The sequence below is a fragment of the Sapajus apella genome, unplaced genomic scaffold, assembly GCF_009761245.1.
Source record: "Sapajus apella isolate SASKATOON/1434 unplaced genomic scaffold, GSC_monkey_1.0 scaffold13, whole genome shotgun sequence".
NCBI classification, from domain to species: domain Eukaryota; kingdom Metazoa; phylum Chordata; class Mammalia; order Primates; family Cebidae; genus Sapajus; species Sapajus apella.
In genome coordinates, this window is record NW_022436953.1 from 7248958 (window position 1) to 7270529 (window position 21572).

General features: G+C 53.8%; 1 protein-coding gene and 2 long non-coding RNA genes across 10 annotated transcripts in view; 2 read left to right on the top strand and 1 right to left on the bottom strand.

Annotated features, from left to right (window-relative positions):
• The window catches only part of SH3PXD2A (SH3 and PX domains 2A), a 252953-nt gene that overhangs the window by 77526 nt on the left and 153855 nt on the right, over nucleotides 1-21572 (bottom strand). For 5 of the 8 annotated variants that reach the window (XM_032281516.1, XM_032281520.1, XM_032281517.1 and 2 more), the window contains one exon: nucleotides 10252-10280. In XM_032281516.1, coding sequence (XP_032137407.1) covers nucleotides 10252-10280 — 29 coding nt within the window. Of the gene's footprint in view, nucleotides 1-10251; nucleotides 10425-10557; nucleotides 10574-21572 lie in introns of those variants that run through there. The other 3 variants (XM_032281521.1, XM_032281522.1, XM_032281523.1) reach the window with 2 other exon arrangements.
• On the top strand, nucleotides 7363-21515 carry LOC116553890. Its single transcript, XR_004269954.1, has 3 exons — nucleotides 7363-7444; nucleotides 21440-21446; nucleotides 21504-21515. It is a non-coding gene; the product is annotated as an uncharacterized LOC116553890 (long non-coding RNA).
• On the top strand, nucleotides 14310-17835 carry LOC116553889. Its single transcript, XR_004269953.1, has 2 exons — nucleotides 14310-14378; nucleotides 17574-17835. It is a non-coding gene; the product is annotated as an uncharacterized LOC116553889 (long non-coding RNA).

Here is a 21572-nt window from a genome sequence, read left to right on the forward strand (position 1 = left end):
TGAGGCAGGAGAATTGCCTGAACCCAGGAGGCGGAGGTTGCGGTGAGCCGAGATGGTGCCATTGCACTCCAGCCTGGGTAACAAGAGCGAAACTCTGTCCCAAAGAAAAAAAAAAAAAAAAAAAAAGAAAAAATGCAGATTCCTGGGCGCCACCCCAGAATGCTGATTCAGTAGGTCTGGGCAGGCCCTGGGAATCTGTATTTCATTGAGCAGACTCAAGATTCTGCAGCTCACTTTTGCCCATGCAGTTCCCTTCTGGACCAACTTCCTAGTTTCCCAGCAGGAGAAACTGGTGATAGGAGTGAGGGGACAGAGACAGCTGTGCAAGCAAGGCTGAGGGAATCGAGGCTTCCGACTAGCTGTCTCCTTCCGGGGATTCCAGGATCTGGGGAACGCTCGCCGCGCCCCCACCCCACCCCTGCCTTGCTGCGTGTGTCCAGGCCAATCAGGCAGTGGGGCTCAGCCACCTCTGGCCAGGGAGTGTAGCGCAGACACACACGTGAGCAGCACTCACTTTATCCATTGCAATACTGCCATGTGGGCTGGCCGCAGAGTTGCCAAATCAATCAGGCTCCTTTCATTTCCAATTAGGTGGCTTTGAACTCCAAGGGTAAAATCAGGCTGAGGACCCAGAGCCATGCAAATAAAAACTGTTTAAAAACACCAGCCCGGGGGCCAGGTGTAATGGCTCACGCCTGTAATCCCAGCACTTTGGGAAGCCAAGGTGGGTGGATCACAAGGTCAGGAGTTCGAGACCAGCATGGCCAACATGGGGAAACTCCAACTCGACTAAAAATATAAAAAATTAGCCAGGCATGCTGGTGTGCATTTGTAATCCCAGCTACTCAGGAGGCTCAGGCAAGAGAATCCCTTGAACCTGGGAGGTGGAGGTTGCAGTGAGGCAAGATCGTGCCACTGTGCTCCAGCCTGGGCGACAGAGCAAGACTCCATCTCAAAAACAAAACAAAACAAAATAAAACAAACAAAAAAAAAAACCCACCAACCCAGGTAAGATGTGTCAGAAGCCAACACCTTCAAAAGACACACTCACTTTTGGAACAGGCTGTTGGAGGGTGGCAGGAAGATCTTGGCCATGTTCTCTAAGTGGCAGGGGCCTTTCTCACTGAGGATGGGTGGCTCAGCGGGACAAGAAAGCCTTGGACATTGCTTTAAAAGGTCTTGCTGATGATACACTCTCCATGACTTCCTTTCTAGACTCATCACCTGCCCTACCCTCACTCCTGCCAGGATGATGCGCACCTCTCCTTCCCTCAGACTTCTCAAGCTCATGCCAGGCCAGGTGTGGTGGCTCACTCCTGTAATCCCAGCGCTTCAGGAGGCTGAGGCAGGAGGATCACTTGAGGCCTGGAGTTTGAGACCAGCCGGGGCAACAGGCTGTCTCTACTAAATAAATAAATAAATCAGTAATAAAAAATAAATTAAAGCTAGAAGCGGTGGCTCACACCTGTAATCCTAGAATTTTGGGAGGCCAAGGTGGGTAGATTGCCTGAGTTCAGGAGGTCGACACCACCCTGGGTAACGTGGAGAAACCCCCTCTCTACTAAAATACAAAAAAATTTAGCTGGGCACGGTGGTGGGCACCTGTAGTCCCAGCTACTTGGGAGACTGAGTTATGAGAATTGACAGTCGGAGGCTGTAGTAAATCAAGATCACGCCACTGTACTCTAGCCTGGGTGACAGAGTGAGACTCTGTGTCATACATAAATAAACTGAGCCAGGCGTAGTGGCGCACGCTTATAATCCCAGCACTTTGGGAGGCCAAGGTGGGTGGATCACAAGGTCAGAAGATCGACACTAGCCTGGCCAACATGGTGAAGCCCAGTCTGTACTAAAACTACAAAAAATTAGCTGGGCGTGGTGGCAGGCGCCTGAAAGGACAGAAAGGGCTTCCTCCTTGAAGCAGAAAGGAAAATGCCAATGTTGGCCGGACGTGGTGACTCACGTCTGTAACCTCAGCACTTTGGGAGGCTGAGGCAGGCAGATCACCTGAGGTCAGGAGTTCAAGACCAGCCTGGCCAACATGGCGAAACCCAGTCTTTACTAAAAATACAAATATTAGCTGGGTGTGGTAGCGGGTGCCTGTAATTCCCCCTACTTGGGAGGCTGAGGCAGGAGAATCGCTTGAAGGTGGAGGTTGCAGTGAGCCAAGATTGCCTAAGAGAACAAGCTCCAGCCTGGGTAACAGAGCAAGACTCAGTCCAAAAAAAACAAAAAAAAAGAATATTGTGTCTGGCTGAGGAACCCTGGACAAGTTCCTTAACTTCCCTTTCCTGGTCTATAAAATGACTACCTACCCAGGTCGCGGCAGGGAGGCTCCTGGCAATGATGAGATAGGGCACAGCCCGCCTTCCCCTGTCAGACTGAGGAGTCACTCCTGAGAAAGGGCAAAAGCGGAAGCCAGTGCTCTCTTCTGTTTGAGCTGGGCCCCTCCTGTGCCGCCTCCTCTTCATAGTAAAAACTGCTTCACCCTTAGTGTTTCCTCCGGGCCAGTGACAGTGCTGGAGTGAACACTTCATGAACTTTCATTCAATCCTTAACCCAATGAAAATGCCCTATTACCACCATTTTCCAGGTGAGGAAATGAAGCACAGAGAAGGGATTGCCCACGATCACTCACGGTGGGCAGAGCCAGGTCATGAAACTAGGCATTCTGTCTCCAGAGTCTGCATTTTTAACTCAACACAATACTCAGCAATGGCTGAGTGTGTGCCCTGTCTCCTCCTGGGGCTCACGGAATGGAAATAAATGTCTCAACTCAAAGACCAGCTTCTCCCCTTCTTTCTTAATTTATCCATAATGAAAATCGCAATAACAAATGGCAGAGCAGGGGTTCAAACCCTGTCTGCCTGTTGCCAAAACCTAAACTCTGGACCCCAAGAAACACTGCTTCTCTGCAATGAAACTATATTAATGCTGATCTCATGAACTCAGCCAATAATACAGTTTTATGATCACAGAGACAGAGGTGGGGCTGAGCTCAACACTTTTCCGAGGAGAAGAATAAAGTAAACAGGATTTCATGAGGAACATCAACACTTGCCGAAGAGAACAAGCTTGTAACATTCTTGAGCAACCTCATCTGCATGCAAACGAGCTGGAGCTTCCACTGCGCTCCAGCGCTGGGTGAAGCTTCAGCCTCTCCCGGCCACAGCCCCAGGGCCCTGACCATCCCGGAGGCTCCGCGGCCGCCTGCGCCTCCTCGTGGTGCAACTCGGAACTTCCCGGCTACACGCCTTGGTGAAATGCAGCTTCCTAGAGAACTGGGTGAGAGCCGTGAGATCTTCGCAGGTCTCACGAGAACCCCTTTTTTCTGGGGAGTTGCTCCAGCCCTCTTGGGGCTTCTGGAGCAGTGTCGACCTTGGGCAAGCAACCACAGCTAACAACGACAGGCCCTTCCTACCGCCAGGCACAGCACAAAGCCCCTTAAAGGGCCTCACCTCATTGAACCCTGTGCACTTGGGGGCAAGCCAGGTTGCTGCTACTATAATGACCAAATTTGACAGGGGTGATGGTCAGGTGGTACACATCGACCTGGCTAGCGACCGTCCTCAGTTATGCAATCACACACGAATCTAGGTGTTGCTACGAAACTTTTTTTTTTTTTCTATTTTGAGACAGAGTCTTGCTCTGTCACCCAGGCTGGAGTGCAATGGCATGATCTCGGCTCACTGCAACCTCTGCCTCCCAGGTTCAAGTGATTCTCCCTGCTTCAGCCTCCCGAGTTGCTGGGATTATAAGGCGCCTGCCACCATGCCCGGCTAATTTTTTTGTATTTTTAGCAGAGATGGGGTTTCGCCATGTTGGCCAGGCTGGTCTCAAACTCCTGACCTCAGGTGATCCACCCGCCTCGGCCTTCCAAAGCGCTGGGATTACTGTATACGGCGTGAACCACTGCACCCCGTTGGGAACATATTTTTATAGTTATTAAAGACCATGACCGGTTGACTTTAAGGGAAATGATCTAAAACACTCTGGGTGGGCCTGAGTCAATAGCTGAAAGGCCTTCAGCAGGGTGGAGGTTTCCCTGAAGACACTTCACCTGTGGACAGCAGCTCCGGCCTGGGCCCGGGGGTGCAGCCTGCCCCCTTTTATGGCCTGCCCTGGGATTTCAGACTTACCTAGCCAGCCCCCCACAATTGTGTAAGCCAGTTCCTTACACTACATTGCTTAATATATACCTCCCACTATTCTGTTCCTCTAGTTGAACCCTGGCTGATAGAACAGAACAGGTGAGATAACCTGTTCTCAGAGGCAAAGGGATTTGCCCAAGGTCACATGATTGGCAAGTTCCGGGCCTGAGAGTGGGGCGCCAGGCAATGTGATGCAGGTGCCTCCCAGCTCCCACTCAAACTCTCCCTCGAGGCCCACGCCCAATCATCACAGTCCGTCCAGCACCCGCAGCGCCTTGCCCCTCCACTGCTGCCCCCATCCTATCTCACCTGGCTAGCAACCCTGCACATCATATCCCATCCTGCCTAGTCAATCCCGATCATTCTATGATCAAAGCCAGATCATGTCCCTGCCTCTACTTAGAACCTTTAAGTGAATCTTTATCTCACTCAGTAAAAGTCAAAGTCCTTAGAATGTCCTGCAAGGCCCTATGTGGTGCTGCTTCACCCTACTCCCCCCCCACCCCCAGCTACATCTCTGCTCTCACCACCTCCTTCCACTTCACCCTCCACTATTCTTCACCTCAGCCACAGGCCTCCCTACTGCGCTCTGAGCAGCCGGCACACGCCCTCACCCCAGGGCCTTTGCACTTGCCGTGCCCTTGGCTGGGACTGCTCTCCCCCAGGTAACCATGTTGCTCCCTCACTTCCCTCCTAATAGGACATTCTCCTTTATACCTCATCACCCACAGCACACTGCAAACTTCTCTAGGGTAGAAAAACACCCCAGCGGGAAACATATTTTTTTTTTGAGATGGAATTTCACTCTTGTTACCCAGGCTGGAGTGCAATGGCCCGATCTCAGCTCACCGCAACCTCCACCTCCTGGGTTCAGGCAATTCTCCTGCCTCAACCTCCTGAGTAGCTGGGATTACAGGCATGCGTCACCATGCCCAGCTAATGTTTTGTATTTTTAGTAGAGACGGGGTTTCACCATGTTGACCAGGATGGTCTCGATCTCTTGACCTCGTGATCCACCCGCCTCAGCCTCCCAAAGTGCTGGGGTTACAGGCTTGAGCCACTGTGCCCGGCCGGAAACATATTTTTATAGTTATTAAAGACCATGACCAATTGACTTTAAGGGAAATGATCTAAAACACTCTGGGGGGGGGGGGCGAGTCAACAGCTGAAAGGCCTTCAGCAGGGTGGAGGTTTCCCCTAAAGACATTTCACCTGTGGACGTACAGCCACAGCACCTTGCTCAGCGCCTAGCATACAGCTGATGCTCAGTGAGGTCAGTATCCCAACAAGCCACACTTAGTCCTATCCCTCTACCTTTGTGCATGTGCCCTCTCTGGATTACCAAAGGCTCCCGCTCTCTGCTCCCAAACCAGAAAAATGTCTCCTCTTTCCAGATAATCGTCCCCAATTTGAAGCCACCATGACCTTTCTTTCCTGACCCTGGACAAGGTTCACTCCTTCTTAGATGGCTTTCTTCCACTCATCCACCCATTCGAAAAGTACCAGTGGCCCCCGATACTGATGCAGGCCCTGCAGCCGCGGTCTCTGCTCTCGGGGAGACAGAAGAAACAAACACATGGGACCAGTGGAGTGTGGGAAGTGATCAGGAGGGAAGAAGAGGGGCGATCTGCGGGGCGGCTGGACAGCGAAGGATCCGGTAGCTTTGCCGACAAGGTGACAATTTTAAGCAGAAATCTTAAGATGGAGCCAGCCATGTGAAAGATGAGGGAAGAACATTCCAGGCAAGAGGGAAGAGCAAGTACAAAGGCCACAAAGAAGAATGTGTTTGATGCGTTTAAGGAGCAGAAGGTGACTGGTGTGGCTGAGCAGAGTGTGCTGGGTGGGGGTGAGAGGGGTAAAGCCCAGGTCAAGAAGGCAGCCAGGGGCCAAGTCACACAAGCTCTGTGAGCCAGGGTAGGGAATTAGTTCTGGGTGGGATGGAGAGTCCCTGGGGGGAATTTAGGCAGGAAAGTATGTTATTTTCTTTCTTTCTTTATTTCTCTTCTTCCTTTCCTCCCTCCCTCCCTCATTCCTATTTAGAGACAGGGTCTCTCTGTTGCCCAGGCTGTAGTGCAGTGGCATGATCATGCCTCATTGCAACCTCAAACTTCTCACCTGGCTAGCCACCCCTGCTAGTGATTCTCCCATCTCAGCCGCTTGAGTAGCTGGGACTACAGGCATGTCCCACCACACTTGGCTTTGGTAGAGACAGGATCTTGCTTTGTTGCCCAGGCTGGTCTCGAACTCCTAGGCTCAAGTGATCCCCTTGCCTTGGCCTCCTAAAGTGCTGGGATTACAGGCATGAGCCACTGCACCCAGCTGATCCATATTTTTTAAGAGCTCACTCTAGCTGTGGTGTGGAGAATGTCAGATAGAGGGCTAATAGAGAAGCAGTGAGACCAGGTAGGAAGGTGGGGTCTTCCTGGAGAGATGAAGGGGGCTTCTAACATGTGTGATGGTGAAAGTAAGGAGACGGCGGCTCTGCAGCTCCAGCTGGCAGGTAAAAGAAAGGGAAGAGTCAAGAATGACTTCTCGGCCAGGCGCGGAGGCTCACATCTGTCATCCCAGCACTTTGGGAGGCTGAGGCGGGAGGTCAGGAGTTCGAGTCCAGCCTGGCCAACATGGTGAAACCCTGTTTCTACTAAAACTGCAACAATTAGCCCCAGTGGTGGGTGGTCCTATAATCCCAGCTACTTGGAGGCTGAGGCAGGAGAACCACTTGAACCTGGGAGGTGGAGGTTGCAGTGAGCTGAGGTTGCGCCACTGCACTCCAGTCCGGGCAAAAGAGGAAAATCTATATCAAAAAAAAAAAAAAAAAAGAGTGACTTCTAGATGTTGGGCTTGAGCAATACAGTAGATAGTGCCAGTTCCTGAGATGGGGGAAATGCTGGAAGGAGTAGGTTCAATGGAGGGAAGAAAGATGAAGATAAATTACAGGCCAAATTCTCCTTCAGTTTTCAAGTTCACCAGCCCTGCTTCCTCCAGAAAGTTGCTGAGAACTTTCTTCTTCTGTTGACTCCACCTTCCCTAAGCCTTGCCTCAAGTCTAAGAACTGTGCTCAGAAAGAGATTTACAGTGAACCCCAGAATGGATCCATTTCCTCTGTGCAAATGTCCCTGGCTGGAGTGACCCTGGGAAGCTTCGTGAGGTTCGTTATAGAGCAGGGCGGAGCCCTCAACACAGACTCCAATCCTCACTGTGTCAAGGGCTGTGTGTGGGCAGTCACCCCATCTGAGCCTCAGGTTCTCATCTGCAAAATGGGAATCCTATTACCCCTCATGTACTGTGGTTCTGTAAATTTCCTAGCACATAGTAGATGCTCATTCAATAACAGTAACTAGCACTTCCAGGGGAGCTTTCTAGGTGACAGGCAGTGTTCTAAGCATGCTTACATATATTAGTTTATTTAATCTTTGTTGTAACCATATGAGGTGTGTATTAGGGTTCTCCAGAGAAATAGAATCAACAGGAGCTGCATAGAGAGCTTGAAGAGAGAGGGAGATTTATTTTAGGAATTGGCTCATATGATTGTGGAGGTTTGAGAGTCCAAAATGTGAGACTGGGGGAAGAGCTGCAGCTGAGTCCAAAGCCGGCTGCTGGCAGAACTCCTCCTTGCTGAGGGCGGGTGTGTGTGTCAGTCTTTGTTCTATTAAGAGGTCTTCAACCAATTGGATGAGGCCAGCCTGCATTATGGAGGCTAATCTGCTTTACTCAAAATCCACTGATTTATTTAAATGTGAATCTCATCTAGAAAACACCGTTGCAGAAACATCTAGAATAATGCTTGACCAACTATCTGGGCACTGTGGCCCAGCCAAGTTGACACATAATAAAGTTGACACATAATAAACCATTACAAAGTGGGTAGGTATGAATGTTATCCCAAATGTACAGAAGAGGTAATGGGCACAGAGAGGCTAAGAAATCTACCCAAGGTCACAGAGGAGAGAAGCCAGACTCTCAACTCCTGCTGTCTGGCTCCAGAGCTGGCATTTTCAACCACGACACTAAGTGGCCATTATCATAAGCACACCAAAGTAAATTAAATTTCTCCATCCATCCTTTTCCTGGCCTGAGAGTGGAAGGCAGAGAAACTGGGAGTTAGCTTTCTCTGGGGAAGGCAGCCTGGGTGTGGCCCTACATTGCTTAGGAAGCAGTGCAGAAGCTGAGCCTCAGAGACTGTGGCGGGGGACCCAAGAGGTTATTTTGTTCAGCTCTTGCCTTTATAGGGGGAAACTGAGGCCCAGCATAGATAAGGAATTTGCCCAAGGTCACGTAGGGAGAAAAGTGGCAATGGAGCCAGGACTAGGTCCCAGTCCTTCAGAAAGTGCTCCTGCTGTGGAGAACTGACACATGTATAGTTATTAGGTGCCAGGACTATTCCACACTAACATACTTAATCCTCTTGTGTGAGGTAGATACATTAGCATCTTTGTTTTAAAGAAACGGAGGCACAGAGAGGGTATGAAACTGGCCTAAGGTCACACAGAGTCAGAATTTGAGCCCAGGTTCAACCAGGACACTACGCCTCTGAGGCCCAAAGCAAGCTTCTTGTGCGGGTGGTGACAGAGCACAATCCGTTTTGCCCCTCCTTCATTCTCCCACCTGAGGCCTGTGTGGAGGGAGAGTGGAGGAGCGCTATTCCCCAGCCTTGCCCAGACGTTCACAGAAATGCCCTTCTGCACCAGTGGGCAAGCATGCCTGAGACACCTCACACCCAGGTGACAGGCAAGTGCACACACAGTTTGGGACATGCAGAGCTAGACATGACCCAAACAGGCACACAAATATACACGAACACAGACTCCAACCCATAACCAGATAGATCTCAACTACACATGCACCCAACCTATGCACCCAAACAAGTAAACACACCCTCATAGCACACAGCTATCATGACTCACACATGTACACAGAACCCCACAGGCACACATGCCCCCATCACATAAACCAAGACACAATTTTCCCGGTTCCAACAGGCACGTGAACAAGCACTTGTACACACAGAAACATACATATCCTGCAATTACATCTATGCCACTCTACATCCATCCATGATACGGGGCACACCCCTCAACCTATCCACAGACCAATGCACCTGGGCACAGGAGCCATTCAAGGAGCCACGTGTTACTACCTACATCCCCAAGGGCCAGAGCCCAGAATAGATGTCCACGTACCAGCACCCCATCAATGTGGTCAATCCATGTGTCTGCACAGATCACTGCAGCAGTCTGTCCCCACCCCCACTTCAGCACACACACAGCCCTAATTCCTAGGGACCACTCTCCCCCAGTTGACTACAGCCCACCCACATCCAGGCGTTTGCCATTTGGGGAGCCCAGCCTCCCCCTTCCAGAGAGAATCCTGTTCTACCCTCATCCCACAGCAGGCAGCTCCGAGGGGTGGCCTGCCTCTCTCCCTGCCTCCACCCCCTTCCAAACTCCGGGCGGGCCCTGGCACCTGTCAGGTCAATGCGGGGGTGCTGGGGAGGGTCGGGTCTCAGCTGTTAAAACGCAGAGCCCCCACCTCCGCAGGGAGAACACGCTCAGAGTTGGGGGAGGGAGGAAGGTCCACGGTGCAGGCGCTAAAAACTCAAGTGACTCAAGGACGACCCCTTTTCAGTCCTGGATCTCAATCTCACCTTCTCGCAGGGAAGCCCCAAGTCTCTATTAACCCTTCCATCACCGGGGTACCGCGGAAGGGACTGGAGAAGTCACAGCACTGCGCAGCAGTGGCCGCCGCAGCCCGGGGGCCAAGGACCCGGCTGCCCACGGTGCGGGGGCTTAGGCCCTTCCCGAGCCACCCACGCACTCCCCATGCACCCACCCCCACTCCCACTGGAAACAGAGAGGTGGTGGGAGCCGGAGCGACTCGGTGGGGGGAGAACGAGGGTTCTAGGACCAGAGGTCTCAGGGGGCATGCACTGGGGAGGGGCAAGGGAAGCGAGTACCCCCGGCCCCGCAGGACCCCTGGGCTGGCGCGAAAGGACAACCGCCCCCCGGCCCCCAGCCCCCAAGAAGTCCTCTGCAGGATCGGAGGGGCGCGTGCACGGAGCGGGAAGGAAGGCTGAAGGGAAAACGCCCGGAGGCTCCCTTACCTGATTTCCTCTTGGAACTGCCATAGTCCCTAAAAAAGAAGCAACAACAGATAGACATGGTTAGGAGCGGGCGAGGGCGCGGGGCTGCGGCTGCGGGGGCGCCCTCAGGCTGGCTGCGGTCGGTCCCGGGTGCCGCTGCTCATGTGATGCCCACCGCCGGCGAGCCGCGCGCTCCGCAGCCGCACGCACTGCGCGCCGCGCCAGCCCGCCCGCCAGTCCGCGGGCCCCCTGCCAGCCCGGCCCCCGGGCGCGATTCGCCCGCCCCGCCCCGCCCCGCCCCAGCCCGCCCTGCTAACGGGGGCTCACCTTCCCTAAGCCTCGGCGGGCCGGGAGGGCGAGGCAGGTTCTCTGCACTTCCCAAACTGGGAAACTGAGGGTCCGGGAGGGCGCTCGCCGGAACCCGGGCCCTACCCGGCACTGGGAGCCCGCTCACCCCGCCCCAGGAGCGTTTCACCTCCCTGTTCTTTGCATGATTCGCGCTAGCCATGCAAAGCATTGGGAGGTGAACCCGGCCCACTCAGCCTGTAAGTCACGACTGGAATGTGTCGTCCTCCACACCACCCTCCAGGTAACCACAGATTTGTGTGACCCTTTGATTAAAGTCTGCCCCTGTCCTAGACCCGAGACTCGCTGTGGGCCACTGTGGCTGCTTCCTCTCACTGTCCGACCCGAGACTGGCAGCGGCCATGCATAAGACCCTTCTCAGGCTACGGCTGGGGAGTCCCGAGGGGGCGTGGGAAGTCGAGGACAGAGGATTCTGCAAAGTTAACTGGGAGGCCAGGAACGGTAAGAACGGAAGTTGAGCTTCCGAGGAAGTGAGCACTGGGTTCAAATGCTGTCACAGACTGTAACTGCTGTAACCTCAGGCACTGAACCCTCCCAGCCTCCGTTTACCTGCCCTGCCCTCCAGCAAAGAGTTAACCCAGACTCAAGGATGGGCAGATTTCGCAAATCAGGCCCTTGCTCCAGCCTTCCTTATCTCTGCGACCCCTCCCACCCCACTCTCCATTCACGATCCTTAGGGGACTGGGAAAGGTGAGCTGGCTCCCTTAACCTGAGCCTCACGTGCCCCTAAAGTCTGAAAGTTCTGTTCAGTGCTCGGGGAACAGCAGAGGGGCTGGCTGGGGCTCTCTGTGGAGTCTGAAGGAAATGCCTTCCATTTTCCCCAGGGGCCAAAGAAAATGCCAATTGCTGCCCATCTTTGGTGGAAGCCAACTAGCCCACTGGTCTGCCACTGGAAAGGTGGGGGTGGGGTGTGGTGGAGGGGGATTCTCTTGGAGGAAGAGGCAGCAGGCTCCCTGGGAAGGGAGCAGAGTCAGCTTCATGGAGGCTCCCCAAGATTCCATTCCAGGAGCTCTAAGGGTGGCCTCCAACATGGGGAGTGTTTATTTAGCTCCAAGGTGATCTGCCTGCATAGCAGAGAGTGGGGAGCTCCCCTGCTCCTAGGCATCTGCCTTTCCCAGAACTTCGACTGAGACCCCACTTAATCAGAACGCTGGGGGTGAGGTTCAGGAATCTGCCTTTCTGACATCTCCTCTTCCTTGTTTGAGAACCCCCTGGGTATACCATGTCTCCTTCGATCGTCTCATCCACACTAAGAGGAAGGCCCTATCATCCCCATTTTATAGATTAGGAAACAGAGGTTCAGCCATTGTCCAAGGCTGCCCACGGGAAAGGCTGTGGTTTATAAGCCCACGGAAGGAATAAAAACTGCAGCGTGGATGGGGTGGAGGAGAATCTGTGGAAACTGTTGCCTTGTAAAGGAGCTACAGAAAGGTGGGAGAGTGGCTGGGCGCGGTGGCTCACACCTGTAATCCCGGCACTTTGGGAGACCAAGGCGGGTGGATCATGAGGTCAGGAGATTGAGCCCGGCCAACATGGTGAAACCCTGTCTATACTAAAAATACAAAAATTAGCTGGGCATGGTGGCGCCTGCCTGTAATCCCAGCTACTTCGGAGGCTGAGGCACAAGAATGGCTTGAACCCAGGAGGTGGAGGTTGCAGTGAGCCGAGATTGCGCCACTGCACTCCAGCCTGGGTGATAGAACAAGACTCCGTCTCAAAAAATAAAAAACAAAAAAACAAAGAAAGGTGGGAGAGTTTCCATCTGCCCCCTCCCTGGGCTACCACCTGTCAGTCCAGGGAAGGCCTTAACAAGGGCACGCTTGCCTCCCTTGCAGAAAGGAGATTGGGCAGACTGTGTCCTGGAGTGCCTAGCTGTGCCCCCAAAAAGCTCAACTGTGCAGAGAATTCCAGAGAGGAGGAAAAGAGTATTAGATGGTAGCTCTGCCCTGCCCAGAAGACTTTCCACTTCCAAGGAGGAAATTAGTTTTTCAGGCCTTTTCACTGAGGGCTACTGGGGAAGAGCAGGGAGTGGAGGGCACTGAGGAGCTGCCCTCTGCTGTCTGACAATTTTCCTGCTGGTCCAGGCAGGAGAAGCCTGGGACTGATGGCCCACTGACCATTCCCCCAACCCGGCTGCCAGGCAGCGTGCCCCTTCCTCCCAGGGATGGCGACCTTCTCCTTCACCAGCTCTGAGCAGCTTCAGGCTACCCAGGCTGTTCCCATGAGACAGGGGAGCACAGCGAGACTCAGGAGTGATGCAGGCACAGCGGCTCATGCCTGTAATCCCAGCACTTTGGGAGGCTGAGGCAGAAGGATCATTTGAGCCTACGAGTTCAAGACCAGCCTAGGTAACGTAGTGAGACCCTTATCTGTACCAAAAATAAAGAAAGTAGCTAGGCGTGGTAGCATGCACTTGTACCCCCAGCTACAAGAGAAGCTGAGGTGGGAAGACTGCTTGAAGCCCTGGAGGTCAAGGCTGCAGTGGGCTCTGACGGCACCACTGCACTCCAGACTGGGTGACAGAGTGAGAGTCTGTCTCAAAAAAATAAAAAGAATGGGAAAGAAACAAAACTCACATGCTTTGAGGGCCCCCTTTGCGCCAGGCCCTGCGTGGTGATTCTCAGCCTGCCATTTGAAGGAATCATCTAGAAAGTGGTTAAAATTCAGATGGAGGACCCCACCCCAACCTACTGCAAGACCTACATCTCCAACAAGCTCCCCTGGGGATTCTGAGGCTGCCTCAGTGTTGCATCATCTCCATCAGGCTCCGGCCACCCCTGAGAAATCTGGCCTGCCTGTCCTTCAGCCAGACTACAGAGTCCTCCCCACCAAGGGCTTCTGGGTCCCTCCCTGCAGCAGGAGTGGGCTCTCCTCTTGCAGGTGAGAAGAGCAAAGCTTAGAGAAGCCAGACAACTTGCTCAAGGCCACATAGTGAGTGGGTGAGGCCACGACTGGGGACCAGAAAACCCAGGCCTTGCTCTGAGGCTCCAGACAGATGCCCAATCGCCACCCCCTCCTGGAGCAGGGGGCGCAGGAGTGGAAGCCAGAGCCCAGGGGCCTGATCAGGACACGGGGTTAATGGGGTGGAGGCTGAGGTCCTGGCAGTGGGGATCGCCAGGCTGTGACTGAACGGTGGGAACGAAGAGGAATCATGACTCCTTCAGGGTGTCTGGCTTCCCGCCCCAGTAGGCGCTGCCCTAATAGGAAACCTTTTAGAAGCTTCTGGTTGGGCATCCTTTAGCAAAGCCATTTCATATTTTTAGCTGCTGAATAGGCTGATAAGCAGTTTAGGTATCCAGTGGCTGGGACTCCCCCATCCCTCACAAACGAGGGCAAGAGGCAAAGGCAGGGATCCTCCTCCATGCCACGACCACTTCCCACTGCCCTACAACCAATCCCGGCCTGGCAGGACAGCAGCGGCCCTTCGTTGGGGCTCAGTTCCCTAGCAACTTGAGAAGCCCCCTCCTTCCCATGAGAGTCCCCTTCTCCAATCCACTCCCCATCCTTGCTCCAATTCTAGCCCTGAGCTGGTGTTGACAGCCCCCACCCTGCCGGTGACTCCATTCCCAGTAGGTCACAGTCTAGCCTGCTTCCGACTTGCTGCTGAATCACTATCCCAGGGAGCCACAGGAAGAAGGCGGGGCTAGCATCTCCCTCTAGCGTTGCCAGAGGCTAATGTAATTGAAAAGGCCTCCCAGGCTGTGTCCTGAAATAGTTCCCTCGCGTCAGACCACTCAGCCATTCACTCTCTGCAGCTGGTCCAGGGGTGACTCAGACCACAGGTACAGTGACCCATAGTCCTAGAAAAACAGGGACATGGGACTTTCAGGGCTCAAACTGGACAAACTGGGATGGGTGATCTCCTGTGGTCCACAGGAATGGCCTGGCTGGGAAAGGTGTGGAGTTCCCTCACCCCGCACTCCATCCCTCCCCATCTAAACAAGGACTCCGGCTGCCTCCACTCCCGCCCCACCCTATCCCCAGGTGGTGTGGTTCATCTCCCCAGCCCAGGTGGTGCGGCCCCTCCCTGTAGGATGATGCAGTCTGCGTCTGGATGAGGCAGGTTCTGGAGATGGAGGCCTCCAGTTCAAATCCCTGCTGGCAGGGGCGGGGGGGTGCCCTTGATCTACTTTCTTGGCCTTCTACTTCTCTAGCTATAACAGGGACAATCGCAGCACCAAGCCCTCAGGGTCTGCAGAAGACGCAATGTACAGTATGCAGAACGGGCTTCGCACAGAAACTGCTATAAATTGTCTTTGCCATTATTCTTTCACACCTGGGCCCATCAGACCCCACCTCAGTTGCTATGCAGGTGGCAAAGACCTGTTTAAACCTGGGCCCTGCAGCGCCCCTGAAATGAAAGGAGCTTTTCCTCAAGGACCTCACCACGAGGCCGCAGGCAGTGCCAGGCGGGGGTGATTCCAGCTCCACTTTCAGAGTTTTGGGCTTTCGCAAATGCCAAAACCACCGCTGGTCTCTGCCTAGCGCTGAGCACCAGGAAGTGCATCCATCCTGACCCACAGGAATGGACACACGCCTCTGGACCCATCTATTAGGACACATTTAATTTCCCAAAGAGTGGCCAACTCTCAGAGCCCCAAAACCAAGAGATGTAAAGGGCCTGTATTGTCATGCTAATGCAGACCGTAAAGGGTTTTTCTTTTCTCCTTTCATTGATCTTCGCCAGATACAATTCACAGGTGTTGCCCCGTTTTGACACATGGCTCCCCACACTCTGCCTTCCCCTTGAAAACTCCCAGGATTTAGTCTCTGGTGTTCTGAAGTAGACAGAGCAGGTGTTCACCCATTTCATGGATGAGGAGATTGAGGTCTGAGGCTTCAGTGGCTGGCCCAGGCTCCTGAAGCTAAAGGGACAGTCCTGACCCACAGTGCTCCCGAGAGGCCACGCTGAGGTCCACTAGTGATTGGGCCACAAGGAGAGGTCACACCAGCGGCGGGCAGCAGGTCCTCACTGGGGAAAGGAGGTGGCCATCTTGCCACTCAGGCTTCCCAGAGTGAGAGGTGGAGCCAGGAAGAGCCACAGAGGCACGGGAAAGAGAGGAGAGGAAGCTGGGCCTGGTGGGGCCAGCTCTGTGGAAGGGTGCTGAGGGCCCACCAGGTGCAGTTCTGACAAATACTGCAGGGTCATGCCCTCCACTGCCCACCCCGCCCCCCACCACTCTCCCTCCTGTCAGCAAGTGCCTTGGCAGAGAAGGACATAAGCCCAAACTTCCAGCCTGGTATTCTCCCCTCCTGTCTGGCTGGCATTGGCTGCTGGGCCCAGGAGCTTGTCTGTGGGGCCTACAGCCACTGGGAAGTGCTCGAGAGGCCGTCTGGGCTGCCAGACAGCTGACTTGCGGGTGACCTTGAGAGCCCAGCTGTCACTGAGGACATGGGCGCTACCTAGAGTACGAGGGCTGGGGAAGACGCAGTGTTGGCCAGGAGAGTGACGTGGGGCTCTCGAGACACATTGAGATTTCGACTGCCGTTACCACCCTGTAAGCACTTGTTAAGCTCCTGCTGTAGGCAATCTCGTTAAGGCCCGTGCAGGCAGGCAGAGGAGATACATGTGACGTAAGTCCAACGAAAAGGTAATGTTCTCAGACCAACCATGATGAGAATGACAGGAGGGGTGACACTCAGTGCAGAGAAAGGAGAGGTCAAGGGGGTCTCAGAACATCCCAGTAGCTTCCTGGAGAAGGAGGCCTTGAAGGACAAGGGAGTTTGGATCCATGGAGGGGGAAAGGTCTAGAAGCAGGAACAAGCAGCTCCGAACAGTTGCGGACTGGGCAGTTGGGGGTTAGTGGGTGGACAGGCCATGAAAGGCCAGGCGGGGCAAGGCTCTGATATCTGGCTGTGAAATCTAGAAGTCTGCAGAATTGGGGAGTGATGAGGTCAGATCCTGGCTGGAGGAAAATTTTTGTTAAGAGGTGAGGTTGGCCGGGCGCGGTGGCTCACGCCTGTAATCCCAGCACTTTGGGAGGCCGAGGTGGGTGGATCACGAGGTCAAGAGATCGAGACCATCCTGGTCAACATGGTGAAACCCCGTCTCTACTAAAACTACAAAAAATTAGCTGGGCATGGTGGCGCGTGCCTGTAGTCCCAGCTACTCAGGAGGCTGAGGCAGGAGAATTGCCTGAACCCAGGAGGCAGAGGTTGCGGTGAGCCGAGATCGCACCATTGCACTCCAGCCTGGGTAACAAGAGCGAAACTCCGTCTCAAAAAAAAAAAAAAAAAGAGGTGAGGTTGACAGTTGGAGGATGTCAAAGTCCAGTGCTAAATGTCAGCAGACTCGGGTTCTGGGCCCAGCTCTGTCCCTCAGGGTTTGGTGGTACTGGACAAGCCACTTCAAACATAGTGCTTTTCAAATGACAGGCAGTGACCCATTAGTGAGTCGTGGAATCAATGTACGGGTCCCAGTGAGCATTTCAAAAGGAACAGACTAAAAATGATCCGCGAGTCACCCCGGGCAAGGCTGTTCTGCGGCACCTGCACCACATGTCTGTCTCAGTCTGTGTATCAGGTTGCAGTCTGAAGTTTCCTACTGTGGCAGGAAGGTTTGAAAAACACTGACAGAGTCTCTGGGCCTCGGATTCCCCAGTCCTAACGGGAGGCTACTCCGAGTGCCCTCGCAGGGCTATTGTGAGAATTCGAATTCTCTGTGAAACCACCACAGTGAGAAGGAGCATGTTCCAGAAACCAAGTGAGACAGGACCAAGCAAAGGGGCTGGGCGAAGGGGCTTTGGGTCACTGAGGGCTGGGGAGTTGGGGGATTTTTTTTCACCCCATTTAGCCCCTAGCTGGGTTTTTGTTCTGGCTTTTGAGAGCCTTTGCACAGAATGGTCTCCAGGGGCAGTGACCTCCAGGCAAGACAGACAGAGGGGCCTACAGGCCGTTCTCTGCCCCTATTTGCTCCCTGATCTAAATCGTGGCACTGAGGGCCCTTGTGTTTAACAAGAATCCGTCTTTCTCCGCAGGGCCTGTGTTTTCCAGGGTTCTGAGAATGGACCCCATTGTGACCATGTGGCTTGTCCAGAGAGGCTGGAATTCCTGCCCTGGGTGAAAAAGCTGAATTCCTGCGGAGAGAAGGGGTCTCAGGCTCCCCAGGCTATGTCCCAGAGAGGCCACATGCTCCAGACATCACAGACCCCAGAACCCCCCGGCATTTTGCTTGTCTCCTGAACATCCCAGAGGGTCTCTGCTGCTGCTCTGTCCATAGCGAAAGAACAAAGCACTGTCTGTCTGTCTCCTCTGACTTGTTCCACTATTCTGGGCAAAGGCCCGAAGTGTGTCTTCAGCCTCAGGACAGGCTTTACCATGTCCAGGCCTCAGAGCAGGGAGTTAAATGGGTGGGTGGGTTAGAACTCTGGTTCAGCCACCTCGTGCTTTGTGATATAAACAAGTGATTTCACCTCTCTGTACCTTCGGTTGTAAACGAGGGTTAAATAGTTGCTATCTTACAGAGCTGTTATGGGGATTACATGGGATAATGTGCATATCTCTTGAATGGCATCTGGCCCATGGAAAGGACCCCCAGCCCAACAGCCTGGGTTCACAGGGGCTAGACTAAGAGTGTGGATGGTGTCCGGAATACAGGAGGTGCTGACTGTCATCTTCCCAGTATGGCCTGTGTGAGACCCTGGCTCTGTCACTCAGGGCACTGACGCAGGACCATGATGACAGACAGGCCTGAGTTCCCACCATGTACATTCCAAGGAGTCCACCTAGATGTGACACTGAGGAGCAGTCCATGGGAGTGGGAGGAGGCAGGGCAAGGGGAGGTGGGGAGGACGGCAGAAACACACAGCTGATTTCCTAGATGGGGAAATGGGGCGGGGGATTGCCAGTTCAGCCCATTGCCATGGAGGGCCGGGAGCACCTCGTCACGCCACCTAACATCCTGCTCCCTGTGCTGCCAGACTACTCTTGGCTATAGGGGCTCCCTGGACTTCCATGGAAGGGGGACTGACAAAATGGGGTGATAGGGTTCAACAGTAAAGTCCCTGAGGCAAAAGTCAAGGAGCCCTCAATCCCTGCTGCTACTTGTCCTCTGGGGAATGTGGGTTCCACCCAGGGTTGGGGGGCCTCTCTGCTCACCCCCTCTGTACCCAGGATCCTATCCCCTGTCCTCTGGCACAGCTGCTTCCTGCAGGAAAGCAGGTCTTTGATCTCCCTGAGAAGCCATGCCCCTGAGAAGCCGTGCCCCTTATGCTGTCTCTTGCCTGTCCCACCTGTGCCCTGCCCTCCAGCTTGTATTTAAGTCCCTGGGCTGCCCCTCAGGGTGCCCCCTGCTCCCAGGTTCCCCTCTGGTGTCATCTCAGGCATTTTTCTAGGAAAAGCCACTTGGGGAAGGATGGAAAAGGACAAAAAAATTAAAAAATCAATAAATTTCCATTGGCCCTCAGGTGAGCTGAGGGTTTTTGCAAGGAAAAAAAAAATAAATATAAATATATATTTAAACATATATATTTACATATATTTAAACAATATAAATATAAATACATATATTTAAATATATTTAAAGACCTTCCCTGCCTCTCTCCAAGTCCATCCATCATCCATCTACCATCCATCCACCATCCACCATCCATCCATCCATCATTCATTTACCATCTATCCATCCACCATCCACCCATCTATCATCTAGCCATCCATCATCTATCCACCATCCATTCATCATCCATCCACCATCCATTCATCATCCATCCACCATCCATCCATCCAACCACCATCCATCCATCATCCATCCACCATCCATCCATCCATCCACCATCCATCCATCATCCATCCACCATCTATGCACATCTCAACTGAAGGGTTGTTTAGACCCGGTCTTCTGTGTGAAGCAGGAGAGTCGCAGAAGACACACTGTCGTGCCCTCAAAGAGCTCACCATCTAGCTGGAGAGAGAAGGCGAACACCTACAAAAAGACAACATACCAGTTCCTTTGTGATCAGGTGCCCCAAAGCTTGGTCAAAGGAAACATTGTGTAGGAACTCCCAGGACAGGGAGATCAGAGTGGTCTGGTGTGGTCAGGGAGGGCTATAGGTGGAAGACAGGGCACTGGAGCTAGCCTTTGAAAGATGAATATTTAGAAAGAGCAGAAGCAGGAAGGAGATTTGGGGTGGAAGGGGTGGTGTGAGCAAAGGTGGAGGGGCAGGAACAGATGTGAGCCTGTGTGTGTGTGTGTGTGTGTGTGTGTGTGTGTGTGTGTGTGCGCGCCTGCGCGTGTGCGTGCGAGCGGGCATGCTGGGAGCGGAGGGTAAGAAGGCTGTATGTCTTGGGGGAGCAGGACAGGCATCTGGGGCTGAACTGGGCCCCAAAGGAAGGTGGCTCGAATTTTAGAGGAAGTTGCTGAGAGCAACCCAGCAGCAGTAGTCCTAAAGAGATTTTCCCTGAAGGTGTTGGCACCAGCTCTGAGCCTGAGGATCACATTCCGAGCTGCTTCTGGTTTTCCCTGTTCAGGCAGTGGGGTGGGGACTTGTTTCCGGGGAGCCAGAGGACTGCTTTGCCCCTCAAGCGACACCAGCCCCGTCTGCAGAAGTGTGCCTGGTCTATGTGTCGGAGTGTGTGAGACACAGGCAGATACCAGGGTCCCACTGCAAAGCACAGACCTCTTGGGTCACTCCCCAGCCCTGGTCTGTTTTCAACCCGAGATGGAGCTTAGGCCAAGGGCTCCCAACTTCCCCTGGAGGCCAAGGAGCCCACCCGAGGCCAGGCTGTGCTTGTTTCTGGTTTGCCTCTGTGGGAAAGAGGACTTGGGGGGCCCCACACTTCTCCCTGTACACACCTAGCCCACCTGCATGGCCCTGCGAGGCCCGGTGATCTCCCCTCAGTGAAGGAACCTGAACCTCCCAGACTTTCCTGGACACCACGTGACAAACCCACAAGCACCAAGCACCCAGATGTACGCAGCCCTACGGAGGCGGCTGCATTAGCCCCATTTTACAGATGCGGCTGAGTCAGCTTAAGTCGCTTGCCTGTTGTCACGCAGCTTGCAATGGGAGGCAAGGCTGCAGACTGCGGCTGTCTGTGCTGCCACCACCACAGGCCTCCTCCTCTTCTGTCTAGTGTTTCACAACTTTCAAGGCCTAGGAAGGGGGCACCTCCTCCAGAAAGTCCACTCTGATTTTAACACCCAATGGCACCAAATGTTCTAATTCTGTCCCCAACACCCAGTGGTGCCCTCAAAGGAGCTGTCCAGTGTAATTCTCTGGGGTGATGGAAATGGTCTCTATCTGCTCTGTCCAGTATGGCGGCCACTGGCCACGGTGGCGCTGAGCACTCAAACAGTGAATTGTGGCCAGTAGGATTCAAACACTGAATTTTCCATTTTGTTTAATTAAGATCTAAAGAGCCACAGTGGCTACTTTAGTACAATCCAGACTCTGACATGGTATGGCCAGAAGGTTTGGCTCCCATGGGTGTGTGTGTGTGTGTGTGTGTGTGTGTGTGTGTGTGTGTGGCTGCCTAGGTTCAAATCCCTGCTCAGCCAGACAGATTATTTAGGGTCTCTGTCTTCATTTATAAAGTGCAGAGACTGTAAGGATACACCTAATTGGATTGCTGGGGGATAAACAAGTTAATACACATAAAGTCCCCAGTGCACAGTCAGGCTCCGTCACAGGGAGCACATGCGCAGATCCTCCACCCACTGCTGCAGCTCCACCTGCCAGTCAGGGGCCCTGCTGCCAGCAGTGGTTCACCCTGGAGAGGGGAGAGGCAGGGAAGAGCTGTGACCTGCAGGGTAAATGGCAGAAACACCTGGGACAGAGTGGGCTTGGCCAAAGGAGGGCACTGAGGGAGGGGGCCAGAAAGGTGGGAGCGGCGGTCGCGGGAGGAGGAGCAGCGTGGGAAGAAGCCTGGCTGGCCTCAGTGGGGTGGGCCAAGGCTCGGGGTGTCTGCAGAGATGAGGAAACCCAGGCTCTGCAGGGTAAAGCCACTTTGTCGAGACGACACTGGTGGCTGATGGCTGG